This window comes from Pundamilia nyererei, unplaced genomic scaffold (assembly GCF_000239375.1).
Source record: "Pundamilia nyererei isolate P.nyererei 1_Seehausen unplaced genomic scaffold, PunNye1.0 scaffold00011, whole genome shotgun sequence".
Taxonomy (NCBI): domain Eukaryota; kingdom Metazoa; phylum Chordata; class Actinopteri; order Cichliformes; family Cichlidae; genus Pundamilia; species Pundamilia nyererei.
The window spans coordinates 5,618,025-5,636,873 of record NW_005187412.1 but is presented as its reverse complement, the minus strand read 5'-3'; the positions used below and the strand labels follow the sequence as shown (position 1 = coordinate 5,636,873).

At 40.1% G+C, this 18,849-nt stretch overlaps 1 protein-coding gene across 8 annotated transcripts in view; it reads right to left on the bottom strand.

Annotated features, from left to right (window-relative positions):
- The window catches only part of plekha7b (pleckstrin homology domain containing, family A member 7b), a 73,194-nt gene extending 54,345 nt beyond the window's left edge, over nt 1-18,849 (bottom strand). For 7 of the 8 annotated variants that reach the window (XM_013908522.1, XM_013908519.1, XM_013908520.1 and 4 more), the window contains exons 1-3: nt 18,694-18,849; nt 18,505-18,581; nt 18,346-18,403 (exon numbers count right to left, since the gene is read on the bottom strand). In XM_013908522.1, coding sequence (XP_013763976.1) covers nt 18,346-18,403; nt 18,505-18,581; nt 18,694-18,845 — 287 coding nt within the window. In that variant the 5' untranslated portion in view covers nt 18,846-18,849. Of the gene's footprint in view, nt 1-4,910; nt 5,034-18,345; nt 18,404-18,504; nt 18,582-18,693 lie in introns of those variants that run through there. The other variant, XM_013908525.1, reaches the window with a different exon arrangement.

The window sequence follows — 18,849 nt, the reverse complement described above, 5'->3', positions numbered from 1 at the left end:
AACCGCACAGGACTGGAAAAAACTCACCAGTCTCATTAATGTTATTTCAACATGTGCTGTGCTGTTAATGTAGCATACTGCAATTAAAAGACTATTGATTCAAAGATGATCCAAGCCTTCACGCTCTGCTATTTGCTGATCTTAGAAGAAATTTTGCAGTGTGGTGCTTACTGCCTCTGTGGCAGAGAGCACTGCGGGGGATCTGGCCGATGCAGAAGCATATGTAGGAATGACAAACAGGCTAAGTAACCTTATCGCTTCAGCTAACATAAAGACCCTGACAGAATGGCAATAAGCTTGATGTAGTTTGTGCAGATCAATAAATGGATGGTTTCCATGTCACATCCCATTTAAAAGTGGCATTAACCACACCAATAAACCAAAGAGCAGCTTCAAAATTGCCGGCTTCAAGCTGCTCTTTGGCTTTTCATACACTGGGCTTCGAACTGTGTTAATGTAAAGCTGTCTGTCTACAGCAGCATGCATACTATATGCTGCTGTATGAATTACATATATGATCCATTTTGAACAATTATACTAATGTAACAATTTAGTCTTTTATTTAAGGCAACAGCGCCCACTGCATGTAGTTTATAAAGTGTAACATATAGGATTTGAGGTGTGTAAGAAACATGTAACATACAGGAGGTGTGCTGTTTGTCTGCATATGTAAAGGGTCCTAACAAACAGCAAGTGCACTAAGAATAAACACGCACTCCCATGTAAACTACATTCTTTTACAAGTCTGGCTCACTCTGAACTTAGGACTGCATTAAACCCCTGCAATAGTCTAGCCTATAGAGAGATCTACATTAAAGTATAGAAGCCCAAGGGATCACAGTTCTGCTGACATCAACACAGCAATCAGTGACCTGTGATCATGAAGCACTGCAGTGAGCATCTCCCTCTCTCTCTCTCTTTCTTTTCCCTCTCTGTCTCTTCACCCCCGTAAAGACTGATCCAGTTCGCACAGGTACACACACCCTCCAAAAGCAATCAGTAGGTTTATAGAGGCATAAAAAGCCAGATGCCTTGTTGGCAGCAAAAAGAGATAGCGGACACTTTTCAGCATGCCTCTGAAATCTGCCTGCCTGCATGTAGACTTTGTACAAACACTTAACAACATGCAATCTAAAGCATTTTATTTCCTGCCTGCTGAAAAGCCTTAGCACACACACACACAGCTCCCGACAAGCTACGCAGCAATACAGTCCCATATATGTGCTAAGAGAGGGGCTGGGATACACACCTGTGAGTCGCCCCATACACTGGCTGCCTCTTGTAGGAGACGTGTGAGGTTGATTGTCCTGGCTGGCCCAGCATGTTAGCTGCAGGTCTGTGATTTGCTGTGCTGTGCTCGTCTCAGTGGTGCCTGTGTGTGTGTACTTCTCTCAGCTGGTAGTGCCGCTGTTGCTGACGTCCTCTGCTGAGCCCCGTGGCGTCAGTTCATTCAAAACATCCTCCTTCCCGCCTTTGCTGCTTAGGTGAAACTAAAAATATATGCAATCACCGAAGTGTCCCCGGTTTCTGAGTGACACCCGTGTGATTGGTATTATCGAGGCCAATCAACCTCACCAATAAGTCTTTTAAGAGGTCCCAAAGCACAAACTAACACCACAGGTACAAAGAATAAGCCATAACAATATAATCATAATCTCTTCCCTCTTTCCCTCCCATTAACGGTACTCTTTTCTTCCTCAGCTCTCCTCCTTCTCTCTTCTAATAAATGCGTTCCTCAGCAGAGCTCTGTCGCCAGAGCACTTCCCTGAACTGGATGCTTTGCTCCATTCTCTCTGCAGTCATGCAGCCAATACACAGCATAAAAGGGGGGAGTTAAGGAGGAAGGAAGGAAGGAAGGATGGATGGATGAGGAATTTAAAAAAAAAGAGATGAGGGGGTGAGGAAAAGGGAGAGAATGGGTAGCAGCATCCAAAATGCTGCAGTGAGAGCACTAACTGGGACCAGAGAAAAACTACATTAGCTTCACTTCACAGGCTCTCTGTAAAATCCAGGAATGATTTTAAAATCCATCTCCTGACATACAAAGTCCTGAACGATCACATCCTATCACTTCTAAAAGGGGGGATCTATTATGCTCTTTCTTACTCTCTCTAACAGATATTGTTTCAGTCGTGGTTGCTCATATGAAACATGGCCAAAGTTTCAAAACTGCAGTCAGTCAGTGTGCAAGGGCCCCGACTTCACACTCCTCTAAATGCTTTATTTCAGACACTGTTTTTTCTACTCTTGAATCTGTTACTTTCAGAGACACTATGTCCTTAATAAAATCATTCCAGGTGCACAGAACCAAACCTTAAAGGCACTTGTTTTAGAAAGGGGCTGCACCAGCGGACAGTGTAAGATAGAAAAGGATTGTTTACGACTGTGAAACATGCAAAGCTGTTCTTTTAGAGTATTAAAATAAATCTATCTTAAATATCCAAAAATATGAAAGTAAGTGTTTTAGCAAGTACACTGAGAGCTAAAGCATCCAGATATCAGGCCCCTCTCGTGTGGGACAAGCTCTCAGTTTGGGTTTGGGAGGCAGACCCCACCTCCCCCTCCTTTTGTACTTTTAAGATTAGGCTTTGTTTTGTTTTTTTCCTTTTTTCTAAACTCTTAGTTATGCTGCAATAGGCTCAAGCAGATGGAGGTTCTACCATGATGCACTGAGCACCGCTCCTCTTTTTCCTCTCACTTTTACTCCCCCGTGCTACTGCTGCATGTCACATGTGTTTCCCTGTTTGTTGTTCGTCATCACTTTATGATCTTGTCTTTCCACTGGCTTAAAACAGATGGCTGCCCCTCCCAATCATTTGATTGCTAAATTTGGAATACTTGAAATTCTTACAATATCAAGAGCACTTTATTACTTTTGTTGTGATTTATAAGCCTATAATATTAAAACTGAACTGAGCTGAAGTAAGTACTAGAAATATACTATGTTGTAAGTGCTTATTCTGCCAGATAGTATGATGGAAAAGTTTATTACATGAAAAGGCGATGACTACAGTTTATACTCTCTATATTCCCATGTTACCAGTCTCTACAAATGATCTTCTAATGATGTTTTTCTTTTGCAAACATTACCTCAGTCCTTCTGCATATGCACAACAGGACAATACTGTCCAACATGATGAATTTAAACACCAAGAAAAGACAAAAGGGGAACATTTTGCATAGCAGAGACATCAGATAACATGAGAAAGTGAAGACTATAAACCAAAGAGACTGACGACTATGTCATGCTGCAAATACCTTCAATTAGCTATTAAAGCAGTTAGGCTTTAAGTGAAAATTAATCTGATGGCACCTGAGCACACAAGTACACACATGAACATGTAGTCGATGTGTCCTGCCCCTGCTGCTCTCATTCCCTTAGTTTCACCCTCTGCTGCTCTTTCTCATCCATCTCCACACTGCTTCACATCTCATTATCATACCACAGGAGTCAGAGGCATGGCGCTGCAAGTAAAGACTTCAACACTGTGGCGATAATACCAGTCTGTCAGATATCTGGGTCCGACCACCACCAAACACCATCTGAATTGTGTTCTAGCCGCCTCTTTCAACATATTCATGTATCGCACTGCACAGTTTTGAAGGTAATTAATTTAATTGCATGGACTAACGCCAACATACAAATCATATTAGATGTAAAACAGCTTCTTCTTCCTATAAATATAATGGCTGTTGTCAGCACTACTAGGTATGAAGTGACAAATGGCTACTTGTACACCCTCAGCAGGACTGATATCAAACATAGCACATCAAGCGTATGAGGCCAGATACACACAAAAATAAGCCCACACCTTATAAACAGACACAGCGTTCATTCAAACTTTAAAATGACTGTCGCTCATTCGACAACTGTAGAAATGGGGTAAGTGCACTTGTTAAGTTACTGCTTTTGACTGATCTGGTCCCTGATTGTTAGCGTAGCATTTAGCCATATCTTTTGCTAAATGCTAATTATCTCTGTCTCTCCTCTACATTCACTTTAACTTTCTGTTATGTTGGGCAGCTGTAGAGATGCAGGCAAACGCAGCAAGCTTTACAGAGGGGTGGGGGGGATAATGAATGTACACAGATACATACATCTGTGGGTGGCTCACCAACACACCATCATCACATTGCTAAGATCAGTCTGCTGAGGCGCATCTGATGATGTGATTTCTAAAGTTCCGTAAACACTCCACTGCTCCCCAACATTAAGTCTGCCACTGTCTGTAATAAATTAACTACTATGCAGATTTCTCATTCTAAATGAAACCGTCCAATACAGAATACATAAGTAATATTCACCCACCAGAGTTAAATATTAATACATAGAAAGGGCAATCACTGCATTGCATTATGCACTACCAGAAATTAGCACTGTTTTCTTGATAGTACACTTTGCTTTACTTACTTTCCTACTTAGAGATTTTGAATGCAGATGTTTTATTTGTAACACAGTATTTTACTAATGTGATATTACTGCCTGATTTACAGTAGGTGACAGATCAGAATACTCAGAAACTCGCCGCACAAGCAGTAGCATTTCAAAAAGTGTGAAACTACTGAAAGTAATCTATAACAGGAATCGATTTACATGCAAAGAAGAGAACTGAGATCTGTGGAGGGTACTCGAGCACTTAGGTAAGTAATAAAATTACAAAGAGGACAAAGCAATGAAACATTTTAATGCTTGCAATAAAAAGCTTCATCAATATGATGAAGTGAACAACAGACAGAACAATGCGTTTCTTCAAAAGTTGAAACTGTTTGTAGAACAGGTCATTCTATTTTTGTCCCAAGACAAATATGTTGGACATTACAGTCACTAAGTATATAATAGACTAATCTACATACTCCTGGCTTGTTTCTAAAAACTATAAAATCATATATATGCACATGTTGCTACTCACCAGTTTAGTGATCAGACGTAATGCAGTGAGTCCACTTAAAAAGCCTCAGATGTCCACATCTGTCCTGATTCTGAAGACAACCAATAGGGAGTGTCCCTTTCTGCTCTCTTAACATACGAAAACTGAGCTTGCTAAAGTGTATGCTAGTGGGTGTGCTAGAAAGTAGAAAAAGAGGGGTGTCAGATAGGAGCATAACTGCTGTTTCAGCCCTCTCTCTCTCTCTACTCTTGATCAATCGGTAACACTGGCGGCCCTTGCAGAATATAGCTCTACTTATGCTCACTGGGGAATAATAAAATAACACTTTGCTGCTTAGTGTCGATGCAGAAGCTGGTGATGAGAAAAAGAGCTGGACCTGGCCTGAAACAAAACTCTAAAGGTGCCGCTCTTTTTGATTATCACAGATGAATAGTTATCACCTCTTTGTGGTGTCCAGCAAAGTGCTGACCTTGGTCTCTGACTGCAACCAGAGCCTTCCGTCTCACCCAGAGTCCTCTTTATCAGATCACATCCCAGTTCGCCTGGGGGAGAGAGGAATGGATGGAGAGCAAACCTGAGTGGCTGGTGCAGGCTGCTGCAGTGCCGGTTCAATAATCCACAGACAGACATATAGATAAGACCAGAGGGCTGAATGAAGGTGGTCAGACCTGAGGGTAGGTCAATCCATACCATGTCGATATCCATACACTGCTTTTATCCCGGCTACCGTATAACAAATTAAGGTTTTTAATTTACTGTATCTGATCCATCCGGTTAGCAAACAGGAAACCCACAACACAAGAAAAAAAGGTTTGAATTAACAGACTCTCAAATAGCTCAGAGAGACGGGATGTTCTGACATTTAGCTATACATTACAGAACAAATACACGAAAGGGGTAATCACACTGTGAGATGAATGGTGAATTATTATATCTCGTTAAAAAGTAAAACAAGCTTGTAACTCAAGCTTGAGTTAGATGCTGTCATAGGATGAAACCACAATAAAAAAATATACCTGATTCAACACTTTATGTGTAATCTCCGTTATCTGACCTTGTCATTGGCAGAGATGGAAAAAAAAATGTGTGATAAACCACCAAACTGTCAATAAGTGTCTTGGTGAAGTGTACAAAGACACAACAGCAGTATCTAGTGGCTACATGCAGAACAGCACCATGGTTCTCCTGCTAGTGCTTCAGCAGGTCTCATTGATCCGATGACAGTTGAGAGCCGGTGCAGCATCGCAGAGACTGCAGTTTTAAAAACATGAATACATCGCTTAAAATTAGCACTTTTTTGTCACTATATAACTTAAACAGAATGATTAGAGGTAATGCCAGATCACAGCAGGTTTTAATTAATCAATCAAAGATTTAGAATAGAAAAAAGGAGCACTGAGGAAAGGCTCATGAATACAAAATTAGCCATGCATCTTTGCACTGAGGCAAATTAAATTGGATCGGTTTGCAAGAAATCACACAGCTGTGTGGTCAATGTGCTCGATGAATGCTGCAGTGAGAGAAATTGCTCAAACCCTCACATCTGCTCTCAGTAGCAGTGGTCGGTCCAGTCTTTTCATTTCTTTTCTTTTTTTTTTCGCACTCAATATTCCATTAATGGAAACAGCAATATTCAATCAAGTAATCCACAATAAGCAACATTTTCTCACAGCTCATACACTCAATCTGCTGCTAACATAAGCTTATTGAAGTGTTTGGTTTTTCAGCCTTTTGGAATATATCAGCAGTAAAGCACCCTGCATGATTAGAAATTTCTAGAAACTTATCTGCAGAGAGATAGAGCAGGTAGGATGTAGGATCATGTGCTTTGTAGGATGCACTGTAGCAATTAATAAGCAATTTTATAATAACTTTTCTCTCCACTTGGGTTAGCACAACACGCTGCCAATGTTTGACATATATAGCCTTCACATTCACCACTTTTTAGCACACAGCTGTGTTAAATACTAAGCAGAAACTGAGAAACAAAAGCGCTCATTGGCAGTGTTTCTCATATTCACTCGATTGACAGCTCCACTTTGCCCACTGGTCACAAACTTTTTCCTGTTTGTCTTTTCGTACCAGGCAGGTTTGTCATAACCCGCAGCTTTGTGTGTTTGCTTGTTTTTTTGTTTTGTTTTTAAAAAAAGCAAGAAAACGGCTAAAACACCTAATAAAGAATACTCTGTGTGGCTGTATTAATTTAAGCAAGAGCTAAAGCTCTTTTATGTTAAATTATAAGCCACTGGTAATATACTGATGAATATACTTATTGTTATTAATATTTATAATACAATAATTAATAACAATAAGTATATTCATTCATCCTTTTAACTGCTAATCCAGTTCAGGTGGGTTGGATAAGGGGTGGAGGTGCAGCGGAGCATATCACAGCTGACAACTGGAAAGAGGTGGAGTACAGCCTTGACAGGTCACCAATCCATCACAGGGCTAACACAGAGAGACAGACCATTCATATTCACACTTAGTTTAGACTTACAAGTTAGCCTAACATTAAGAGCTTTAGAGTGCAGGAGGAAACCCACAGAGTCACATGTAGACCATGCAAACATTACAAAGAAAGCCTAGCAGTCCAGTTCAATTCAAATGTGGCAGTTTTAGCACATGCTATGTTGCAGATTCAGAGTATGATATAATTGTAGTTAGTTAGAAAATTAAAAGATGTTTTACTCAGCTCATAAACCTTTACTTTACAGGACACGTAATCACTGAAAACCAGTGGCTTTCCTGTATTCGTGGCAACACAGGAGCACTTGCTCACATTTAATCTTTATACTGCTTATCACTTTAAAGCAAACTCTGGGTAAAATACAAAGTATTGCACAAACAAAATGTAAGTGTTCTTTCGTTTCTTTTCCCATGTTACGGAACATCCATCATTTCCTTTGTGCTAACTAATCACTTCTCCTGTCACCCGTCTGGTGAGATGAGGACACGGTGGGACCTGCTTCTCTCTGCAGTGGCTCCAGTCACACTCGGGCTCTGACAGAATGCGGCAGAAAGAACTGTCATCTGAATTTAATCAGAGAGAGGTATACAAACTGCTTTTCCTCCAGAGAGGCAGCTGAAATTACTACGGTCCAGAGCCTCTTTCTTTAATAAGTTGAAAAGAGTTGTAAATGATAGCTGACAAAAATGCTGCATGTTTCAATTTCTGTCACATCTTCCTGCATGCTAGTTAAAGTCAAAGATGGCATGCTTTACCACAATCATAGTAATGTAGTGACATGAAAACACTAATCAGGCACAGAGATACAATTCAAGGCTAAAAAAAAAGTATTACCTTGCCTCAACCTGCCTCTCCTTCTCCTCCAAATTGGAGAGCTCCAGCTCTGCAACCACCTTTGTTTCATGATCAGCCCCGTCAGTCTCGTGCCTGATGGGCAGACAACTGCAACAGCAGGTCCCCATCCCAGCTCGGGCATCTCCCCTGCCTTGTTTCTGCTCTGACTCCTGCTGCTCCAGCTCTGACTTCTCAACCTGCTCAAGTCATCTAGACAGTGAATGACTCATTCTACATAATGTACATCATCAACCAGCGCACACCTCAGGCCTGCGGTCCAAACAAGGCCTGATAGAAAGCTTCCTCTGTATTCTGCAGAACAAAAGCTTACTGTACCAGACACTAAATCTGCTCTTTGTTTTCATCATCTTTATTCAGTCCACTGCTTCAGTCTCCATCCCTATTTGCAGGCCCAGGCAATACTGAGCATTATTTATTTTTTAACTGCCACAAACCTCATTACAAACCCTGTAATGAGTCATTGTGGACATGATGTTGACAATATGGCCCTTTTTTTAGAAAATCACTCTGACCTCAAATAAAAGTCCTGGCTGCCTCACACGTAAGTTGTGAAGATGGATGCAGAAACATAAGAGCTTTAGACATGATCTACTGATAATAACAACAAGTCAACATAAATAACCCAGCAAAGGTGAAAGCACCTGCTATCTCACCAGCAGCACATTTGCAAATCCTTGGCCAAGAGTCCAAATATCAATTTCACTGTCCGTGCATTTGCTGCTAAGATGACATTATCAGGTGCGTCGCTGCCTTTCTCATAGATTAATGATTCACGCTTCTAAGCAAGTTTATCATATTGTTTGTGTGTCGGTGTTGTCCATGTAGTTTGCATGTGTGTGTGAGTGAGATTCAAACAAGAAAAAAAAGAAATCCAATAAGATCTTTGGCAGGCTGGCAAAACAGCAATACATCATATTGCTGTTTCCAGTACCCTGCAATGCATTCAGCCTGTTGGGTGTGTTTTTTAATTTCAAGAATACCACAAAAGGGCTGTTAAGTAAAAAAAAAAATAGACACCTATAGGTTACAAAATAACCCACAATCATTAGCCTCAGCAAGCACTATTGTGCAACACACAGACCTACATGAAATTTTCCTCAACATGAAATATGAAATAATTAAAAACTCAACTCATCACAAGCCTCAGAATAGAAAGTATCGAAACAGGAGTCGACTATAAATCCCTAGTTCTGGGGTTGGAACGTGAACTGTCTGCCATCCCTACCACAATATTGGTAGTGAATTATTCTAGGTCTCAACTGACCCCCTGCAAGACCCGAGTATCACATTTTTGGAGTGTTGTCTTAAACTACTGCTCAGTTAGTTAATGTATTTCATTAGTCTGCTGTAACTGAAAAAGAAAGAGAACTAAAAAAGTTCCTCCTCTCTCTTTCTCGCCACATTAGTGGCAGTATATCAGTGGTGCAACACAGCTGTGCTGACACTGAAACACCACATATTACCCCCACATATACCGCCACATTGTGAGTTGACAGTGCTCTTTTAAAACCCATCATTTTGTATAGCTTTGGAGTAAACCACTATTTTTCCCCACAGTCGCAATATCTTCATAATTTAAACAAGCAAACATTTGCTTTTTTTAGTTATATAATCCCAGTTAAAACATTTCTGGAAAGCCGTACAGCACAAGTGGTGTAGCTGTGTAAAATAAGAACAACAAGCTTCGAGTTTAATTAAAATGAGCTTGCAAAAGCTAAGCTACCAGTAAAAATATAGAAGCTAAGCTGATGATGCTGCAATAAGAATGTCTAAACGTCGCATGCTGTTTCAGAATTAGTCAGATTAATCGGTGAGTACGTATAAAATTAATTATGTTGATGCTTCAATAAATTTTTTTAATATATTCCCGAGTCAGTAGTTTAGTAAAAGACAAAGCCAATCTGTCAAAGCAGTTCCTTCAATGTGTTGTTTTACTCCCTATCACAAACGTATCGTTTTTGTTTCAGCTATAATTTAAAATTTTCAAAATGTTTAAGAAAATTGCTTTACCATCTAATGCTTTAGAAGATATATGTGTGGTAACTTGATGCACTCATGTCAGAATCCCTGCTTAGTGGTTAGTGCTGTACAGTACAAGAATAAACAGTTAATAAATGTGCTTAAGCTACATTAAAAGTGATGCTATCAGATTCTGAAGACACGCCTAATGGATGCAGTTTAACAAACACAGCTGGCACAGGTGGACAAGAAAAAACACACTGCAAATGAAACGTGGAGCAGAGCCGATTTTCAGATAAAACCAACCTTCACCGATGCTTTGTTGAAACAAAACTTGTGCACTGATCCCTGTATGTTTCTTCGTGACCTCCCATGGCACTAGAAACTTTCAAAACATGTACTTTTTACAACTACAACCCGCAGAAACACAAGGTCATTCAACTATAGTTGGTCTTACTGATGTCAATAGACAACTTTGGTAAGGTTTAACATCCAAGGATAACATCTGACATCACTTAATCTGAGAGTTGACCATTTCTGACAGGATGAAAGGTTTGATCAGGTCACTCGAGACTTTCTGCTTCTTTGCCTCACTGAGAAACAAAGAAACAGGACTAGCTTCCTGCCTCAGGGCCCAGGAACACCAGTTGGGAAAACAATTGTTTTTAAGTGATTACCTGTCAGAGACTAGCTGTCTCATACAGGGTCCTGTACAGAGACACATACTTAGTTTTACTTGACTTTAAAATTTTAAAACTTAATGCCAGGAACCAAAAGTATAATACCCCTTTGACAGAAGACAAATTAACCCTTACAGTTAATTTAACTTACACGTTAGAAAAGCTTTGAAAAGGAAAAGTTTGTTTATCGCCCCTTTGACCTTGTTTGTTCCATCTATTTTGGCAACCATGTTGTGGCCTCCGCAGTGAGGCCTGGATTTGATGTGTTAGCAGAAAAAAGAAAGCTTCAGCTTCATTAAGACAGGGTTATGATAAAGGCCTGTAGGGACATTAAACTTCTTTATTTTCCATTTCCTGTTTAAAAAAAAAAACTGCTTCAAAACATCTCACGGCTAATTAACTCACAGCACTGATCAAAAACGTCAACTATTTTAAAAAAATGCAAGCACAAACTAAAATCATAACAAGCTGTGGGACAAAAGCAAGATAAATATTCATCAGAAATCTCAGGCAACGATGAAATATTGACGGAAAAGGCAACTAAATTTGAGAAAAAAGCTGAGAGAGCCTTTTTTTGGTGTAAAAGCTAAGAGTGATTCAGTGTGGATTTCAAACACTTTCGCCTGGACTGGCCCACAGCATTGTTAACCCCTTCAACAATGTAAACCGTGTCCTCAACAGGACGCCATTGTACCTCGGCGTGGTAATTTTCTCCCTTGGGGAGCTATAGAATTGCACTTTTCTTATTCTCAGTGAGTGCCAGTGAAGTGGTCGAAAGTGAACCTTAGTGTACTCAGTTTTCTCAGTTTTTGTAAGTAATGAGATAATAATACACAGCGTTTAGTAATCACTAGTAATATTATAATTTATGTTATGTCATGAGTTTGTGTAATGAAAAAAATTGTTATTGTATGTCAAAGCCACTGGCATATCAGCTCTGCGCTCTCAGAGTGTCCTTTGGCATCAGTCCCTGATGTATTATGCAACAGTGAGACAGGGCTTACTATAATAATGATGATAATACTAATAAGAAGAAGAAGAAGAAAAGAAAAAACTTTCTTTATATACTTGCATCTTTAAAAAAACAGCTTAAAAAAATGCTTTGACAGAAGTGAAAAAGCGGCATACTCAAAGGGTAGATTTAAACAGGAAGCCTAGACAAAAGGACCTTCAGAGGACCTTTTGTGTACATGTGTACACAACAAAGAGAATAAAAGACATAATTAAATAAATGAAAGACTAGAGGCAGGCAATTAGCATGAAAACTAAAACCAAAAGATAAAAGAAATCACATGTAGCAGAACCACTTAAAACAAAGTCGGGAAAACTGAGTTCTAAGAAGTAAGTCTGTGAGCCTGATCTCTTCTAGCCGGTCATTTGTAAACCAAGGGGACCTGACTGCAAAAGCATAGTCATGGTTAAGTTGTCATATTTGATGCCAAACCACATTTTTAACAATCTAACAAAGCAAGCAGACCTAAACAATCAAACAGCCAAGGATAAGTTCAAAAAAGTCATCACGTGCAGATCTTTGAACTATTCCCAGAATTAGATATAAGTGTGCTGAGGTTGCTTCTTTGGAACAAGCTGCCCGCTGACCTGAGGTCAGTTATAACTGTGTCTTCAGAAAGTTTGGCATAATTTAATGTAGTTTGTTCCAGAAGCAAACTCAAAACCTTTTCATTCTCACAGGCTTACATGTAATCCGGTTGTTCAGTCTGACGTCACTAGCCGTGTCTGGGTCTAAACTCCGCTGCAGGTCCATATATCAAACGATCACTGTGGCATTACTGAGAGTTGAAAAACTGTCTAAAGTCTTTCATCTTTAATAAAATGATCAGCGTTCTGCTCTACCAGGTGTAACAATTGAGTTTAACATCCAGGCATCCATGAAAACGGAATTTATGACATTTAACGGAGTTAGAACTTAGCAGGGAGTTAGCTCACTAGCTTCTATCTAAATACAATATAGCATGTCCTGACTGCGGGGTTTTGGAAACAAATTAAAACGTACAGCTGTGTTATCACTTCCAGCATAAATGAAGACAGAAAACTAAACAGCAGTGACGTTTGTAGGGTTACTGAAGTTGGGCTAGCTGGTATATAATGATGTGCTACGTGACCGCTAGCGACACAGCTATGTTAGCATAATATAAACAAGCTAACTTTTTTTCCACTCGATAAAAGTTAACGTGAGTGTTCTCGGTGGTCAGAAACAAATGTAATCGCATGGCAGGATGCTGTAAAAGGACCAAACTTCAGCCAGGAGAACAACTGAGATAATCCATCCACAATGCGAGGTTAGTCATTCATATACTGCTGCATGGGCTGGGCTGTAGTTACATCCTAAGGTTTTAAAAACTGAGCTTAAATAAATGATTAGTGATTAGTGGTAATAAAAGCCGAGGGAGGTCAACAGGGATCACTGACTGTTTTAGGAGGTTTTTGAGATCAAATAGAAGAAAATACATAACATTAAACATGTTAACAACACAAAAGCCATATTAAACGCAGACTACTTTAGACCCGGAAGTAGGATTCGTCGCGTCATCACTGAACAACCGGATTATTGTGTGTATATGAGACACAAATTCCCTTTGGGGTTTGCTTAGGAAGGGCATTTGGTTAAATACCACCACCACTCTATCTGCCTCCTTATAGACAGAGTATAAACATCTATAAAGAGTGGATGGTTTCTTGTCATGGTACCCCCCACCAAACGAGTTGGCCACCAGGATGTGAAGGGTATGGGTCTGACAGGGCTCCAGGTGTACTGAATTGCCCTCAATGTAATGACATGAAGGTGTGAGATGCTGGGATTGCAAGAAGAGGCTACTCAAGCATCTTTTTTTCATTTTTGTTTTTCCAGAATATCGTGTCTTTTATGTCTTGTGGAACAAATATTGAATTGTCCACAGGGTGAACAACCGCGACTCAAGACATGAGTGCATATGCTGGCACAAATCTTCAGAGTAAAGACTGAGTGGGAGCCGGGTATTCATGACTTCACAGTGAGGGTCGTTGGCCTAGTGAGCCCAGAGCAGTCCAGATAAGCCCCACTTCTTTTCATGCCAGATAGCCAATATTTATACCTGGTATGTGCGGTGCCACTCTCCGATGGCGCCTAGAGTGATCCGAGATGATTGTTTTAAGCACATAGACACAGAGCGGTTCGTTGACCGTGACATTGTAAAGCTGGAACTATAAAACAAAACTAATAATTATTAAAAATGTTACCTTTTTCCCAAAATAGTCTTACTTTCCTTTTACTTAGATTAATCTACATCCGTCAGACTAAAGACACAGACCTCTTTCATCTGTAACATTATGTTCAGGTATTGAAGCGGGTTGATTTTGGAAGATGGTTTCAAAATTGGGTCACTCCCTGGGAGATTTGCTGGAAGTATGACAGCCTGACGAACTCTATTTCAATCTGCTGCCACAAATGACAAAAGTCTCACCCATTAGCTTGGACAATTTTATCCTCAAAATAATGTGAGTGTTTCAGGAGTGCTCTGAGTAAAATTTTCCTAATGAAACTATACTTAATTTGTACAACATGTGAGCCTAAGTAAATCATTCTCAGATCAGCTGAGAAAATCTGAAAACATTACACTTTAGGAAACTTGAAGATAACATCAGTAACCATTAACCAGGTAGTTAAGGGCTGAAGGCTGCACGGCTCACCAGCAGTGAGGTGTACGTAAACGTGAGTTTTGCAATAGCCGTGGTGTTAGAACAATCCCTTCTTTGTACTTCAAGTCAGCTAAGTTCCACTATCAACACACAGCAAATCCACTGACTGTTGTCAGGGCAGCACCATGTGGACTTCAGTGCAGAGTGTTTTTGTTGTTTTTGGGAGGGGGGCCTTGCACACTTCCTGGAAAGCTCAGGGATAAGAAAAGAAGGGCATTATACCAATAAGACATGCCAACAGTCCAACTCATAAAGTTTCTCAAAAAAACTGATGTTAAAGTGAGATTTATTCATTAAACACACACACACACACACACACACACACACGGGAATCTCAGTTTCTACACAGACTATAAAACCAAATCATTACTAATGGTTACCCCTGTGGGATAAATATAACACTGTAAATGTTGAGTTGCTGTCAACTAAAAACTAATACATGATCATTTTAATGGTCTGAAACAGACACATTATCGAGCCCATCACATTGTTTATAGAGCGTCTGAGTTGAAGCCATCGTCACTGTGTTTCAGCTTTGCCAACTAAAGTTGTAATAAGCAACCCGGCTTGTGAGTGCTAGAATCTGCCATGTGTTTGAAGATTAAGGGATTCTTTTGACAAAATCTGAGGGCTCTTCTCTTGATAAGGTCATTGTCCAATTTCACAGTTTACCAAAATTTGATTGCTTCTTCATTTGCCCATGTTTAACATGATGAAATTAAAAGAAATAGCAGTGTTAACACAACTTTGAAAATTATACATTTAGTTTCGTTTCGTTTGTTTTTTCTTTTTCTTTTTTGTCTGACTAAGAGGACAAACCCCTGGCTTTTACTCTTTTATTCGATTTATCATCAGTTTACTATATTGGCTGTTACTGTACTGCTATCCATCTGAGGCAGTGCTAGCGGTGGGGTGGCGAGAGTAAAGCTGCCTATGTGCATCTCTGCTGACAGCAGAAGAGACAAAGGGGGAGTGAAAAATGAAATAATGAATAATTAGTTCATGCATTATTACCTCTGGGCTAGAGTATTGTAAATCATCATTATTATCAGATTGTCCAAAAAAAGACTAGAAATAGAGAGCATATTTCTTTCATACTGACTTCTCCTCTCATACAAGGTCTTGAGTAATCAGTCCCTGTTTTATCTTAAAGACCTCATAGTACCCTATCACCCCAATAGAGCACTTCACTCTCAGACTGTGGGCTTACTTGTGGTTTTACAAGAAAAATGGGAGGCAGAGCCTTCAGCTTTCAGGTCCCTCTTCTGTGGAGCCAGCTCCTAGTTTAGATTCAGGAGACAGACACCGTCTACTTTTAAAATTAGGCTTAAAACTTTCCTTTATGGTAAAGCATAGAGTTACGGCTGGATCGGGTGACCCTGAATCCTCCCTTAGTTACCCTGAAATAGGCTGTGGCTGATGTGGGTGTTTAATCATTAGTCATTATTAATCTCTGGCTCTCTTCCAAAGTGTGTTTTTCTGTCCTGCCTTCCTCCCTCACCTTTCCTACGTTCAGTTTTTCAGACATCATCTGTATGATTTAAATAATAAATTCATTAAAAGGGATTGTTTGGTTAGGTTTAGGCATTAACAACACACCGTTTAGGTTTAGAAAGCCCACGATTTGACATCTGTGGAGCAGCTAAAAACTAATAAGAATTTTTAATGTGCATGTCGGTAACTTTTAGTTTTCTATATTCCAGCATTTATTGAACAATAATTATCACATTTTTTAGAAAAACTGATCTCTAAACAGATAAAATTACATTTGAAGGCATTTGAACTACAAGTTTTTTACTCAAGAGAATAAATTAAAGAAGCTATGGTGACGTCTTTGAAAGACATCATGAGGTTCAAATTACCAAATTATCCAATCTAATAAAGCAGATTAGATGACAGATATCAACAAATAGTGATCATCATCATCCCATCATTCTGTTGGGATGCATAGCACCAATAGTTGTTGTAAACCAAGCACATCTACCAACAACAGCCTCTAGCAGTGCCATCACACCTCAGAAACTGCACAGGAACGGCTTTAGGGACGCAAGAGCATAAGGCAATGACATAACCCCCAAAATTAACGGTCCTAATCAAATTGAGCATGCAAGTGATGCAGTAGTGCAAGCCTAATCCACACAAACCACAAGACCTTCAAGGTACCCCAGAAGTTGAAGGGCAAATATTGTGTACTATAACTAGCTGATAGATTTTTTGGCATCATTTTGTTTTCATTTACAGGGAAAAATGTCAGCTGGTGCTCTTAATAAGCTGAATGGTACCAGAAGACAGCGCTGGTGAGTTCTGTTCCACCGCAAGAAAATAAGGTCTCCAAAACAAAGAAACTAAAGCAAAACAGGATCCTTCCACCAAGCCAAACGGGCAACAAGTAGAAGAGTGATTTGACAGCCTTGACATTTAGGATGCCATATATCACACAGCCTCACTGCTGTATTGTTCTCACTTCTTACAGAGAAAAAGTGAGTGAATGAGGGGAAAAACAAAGACTCTTATTCTGTACATAATATGTGTCAGTAACAACAAATTTGTTAGCTGGAACCACTTAAAGGCCTTTTTAAAAGCATCTTTGGATACAGAAAAAGTAAAAGAAGGAAATAATTTGTTTGCTTTGATATGTGTGACTATTGCAACATCTCAGATGCACAAATGTATACTAAAATCTAAATATAAAAGTCATTGATACAAAGTGTCCACATTGTTACAGAGCTGCTCACTGGTATCTGCAGAGTACTATATGTCATTGAGTAACAACCAGCCTGATGCTGAGACCGCAGCTATGAGGATGTAAAATTCTCCATGTAGCCATTGCATCTGCAACAACTGGGGCGAATTAAATGGGCAATGTGATAACATGTTTGGGTGGGAGGTGGGATTTGTAACAATGAGCTACATCAATGCAGATGTCTCCAGGCTATGTCGTAGTAAGCTTTAATGTTAGCCCGACTTATCTGACTGATTTGGGTATGATTTCCGGGTTGCTCTCCTGCACTGGTTCCCATCATAGTAACTGTCTGATATACACACTGACAGCCGCAGACCAGCATCCAATAACCCACTGCATAATATAATCTACAGTAAATGCAACAGTAGCTCTAGATACTCAAAATAACGTGTCTCTTGGTTGCCTTCCACTGAAGCCAGATTTAATCCAGAATCCTCCTGCTTTAACGTGAAAATCTGAGAAAAAGCGGGGGAAAAACTTCAGAGTGCTGCATGTGACTTTGAAAATTCTGTCCTTTCTGCTTCAATAATGCAATCATGCCATACATCTCTGTCACCACATGGTCACACCCCTCTCCTCCAACCTTTACAGTCTCTCTCTCTCATTCACATCTGCACATACACACACTTACACACAGCAAGTCTGCACACCTATCGTTGTGAGTAGAGGTCCTGCATGGTGGATGTGAGGAGAATTTTAATAGCCTTTCTTCCTGTCCTGCTAGGCTGTGTCACTTTCCGTTCACAATGCAGGCAGAGATAATTGCTTTCACCTATCTAATGGGACCCTAGTGAGTTAATCCATATGTTGGTGTGTGCTTTCCCTGTCATCTACATGCAGCTCTCAGATAAATCAGTGTGTTTACAATACAGCCTTTAATGTAGTTTGGTTGTTATAGTGCATCAGACGTGTTAGAGCAGCAGAGAGGAGGAGGAAGGCATTCCACATAGAGCACTTTAATAATGATCAACTCAACCAGCCTGCATGGGTTGATTTTTTTTTTCCTTTTTTCTACACGTCCAAACAAGGCAACAATGCACAAAAGCCACTCACTTGATGAAGTAACTGGCTCCTTCTTCCGTGAAGCCCTCTTCCCAGCCTCTTGGTAAATCTATAACACGAGCAAGAACACATTGAGCGACCCGCTGCACACTGCAGCAAAAGCAAAATATCCTGCTGCTATCCTGCAAAATCAGATAATTTGTGGCGTACCTGAACGTATCATATGTCCAGAGTTAACAGGTTCGCCAGTGCGCGGATGTAGCCAAGTAGTGCTTTGAGTTTTATCACTGCAAGAAAGACACCTGTTACTGAACGCTAATAAAACAACGAGAGGGAGAGAAAAAATCCCTTCACACCGCCTCGTAAAGTACTCAGAGCAGAACAAGTAAAACGCCTCACCTAATGAAGAAGACTCGACCATCTCGACAAACTCCATAAGACCAGTAGTCAGGTAGGGTGTCCCGTCCGAGAGGTGCCGCCATGATCTCTCGACTCCAGCTCGGCTCGTCCCCCCTTTCCCTCTCCGCAGACTTTTTCCAGGGAGCCCACATAATA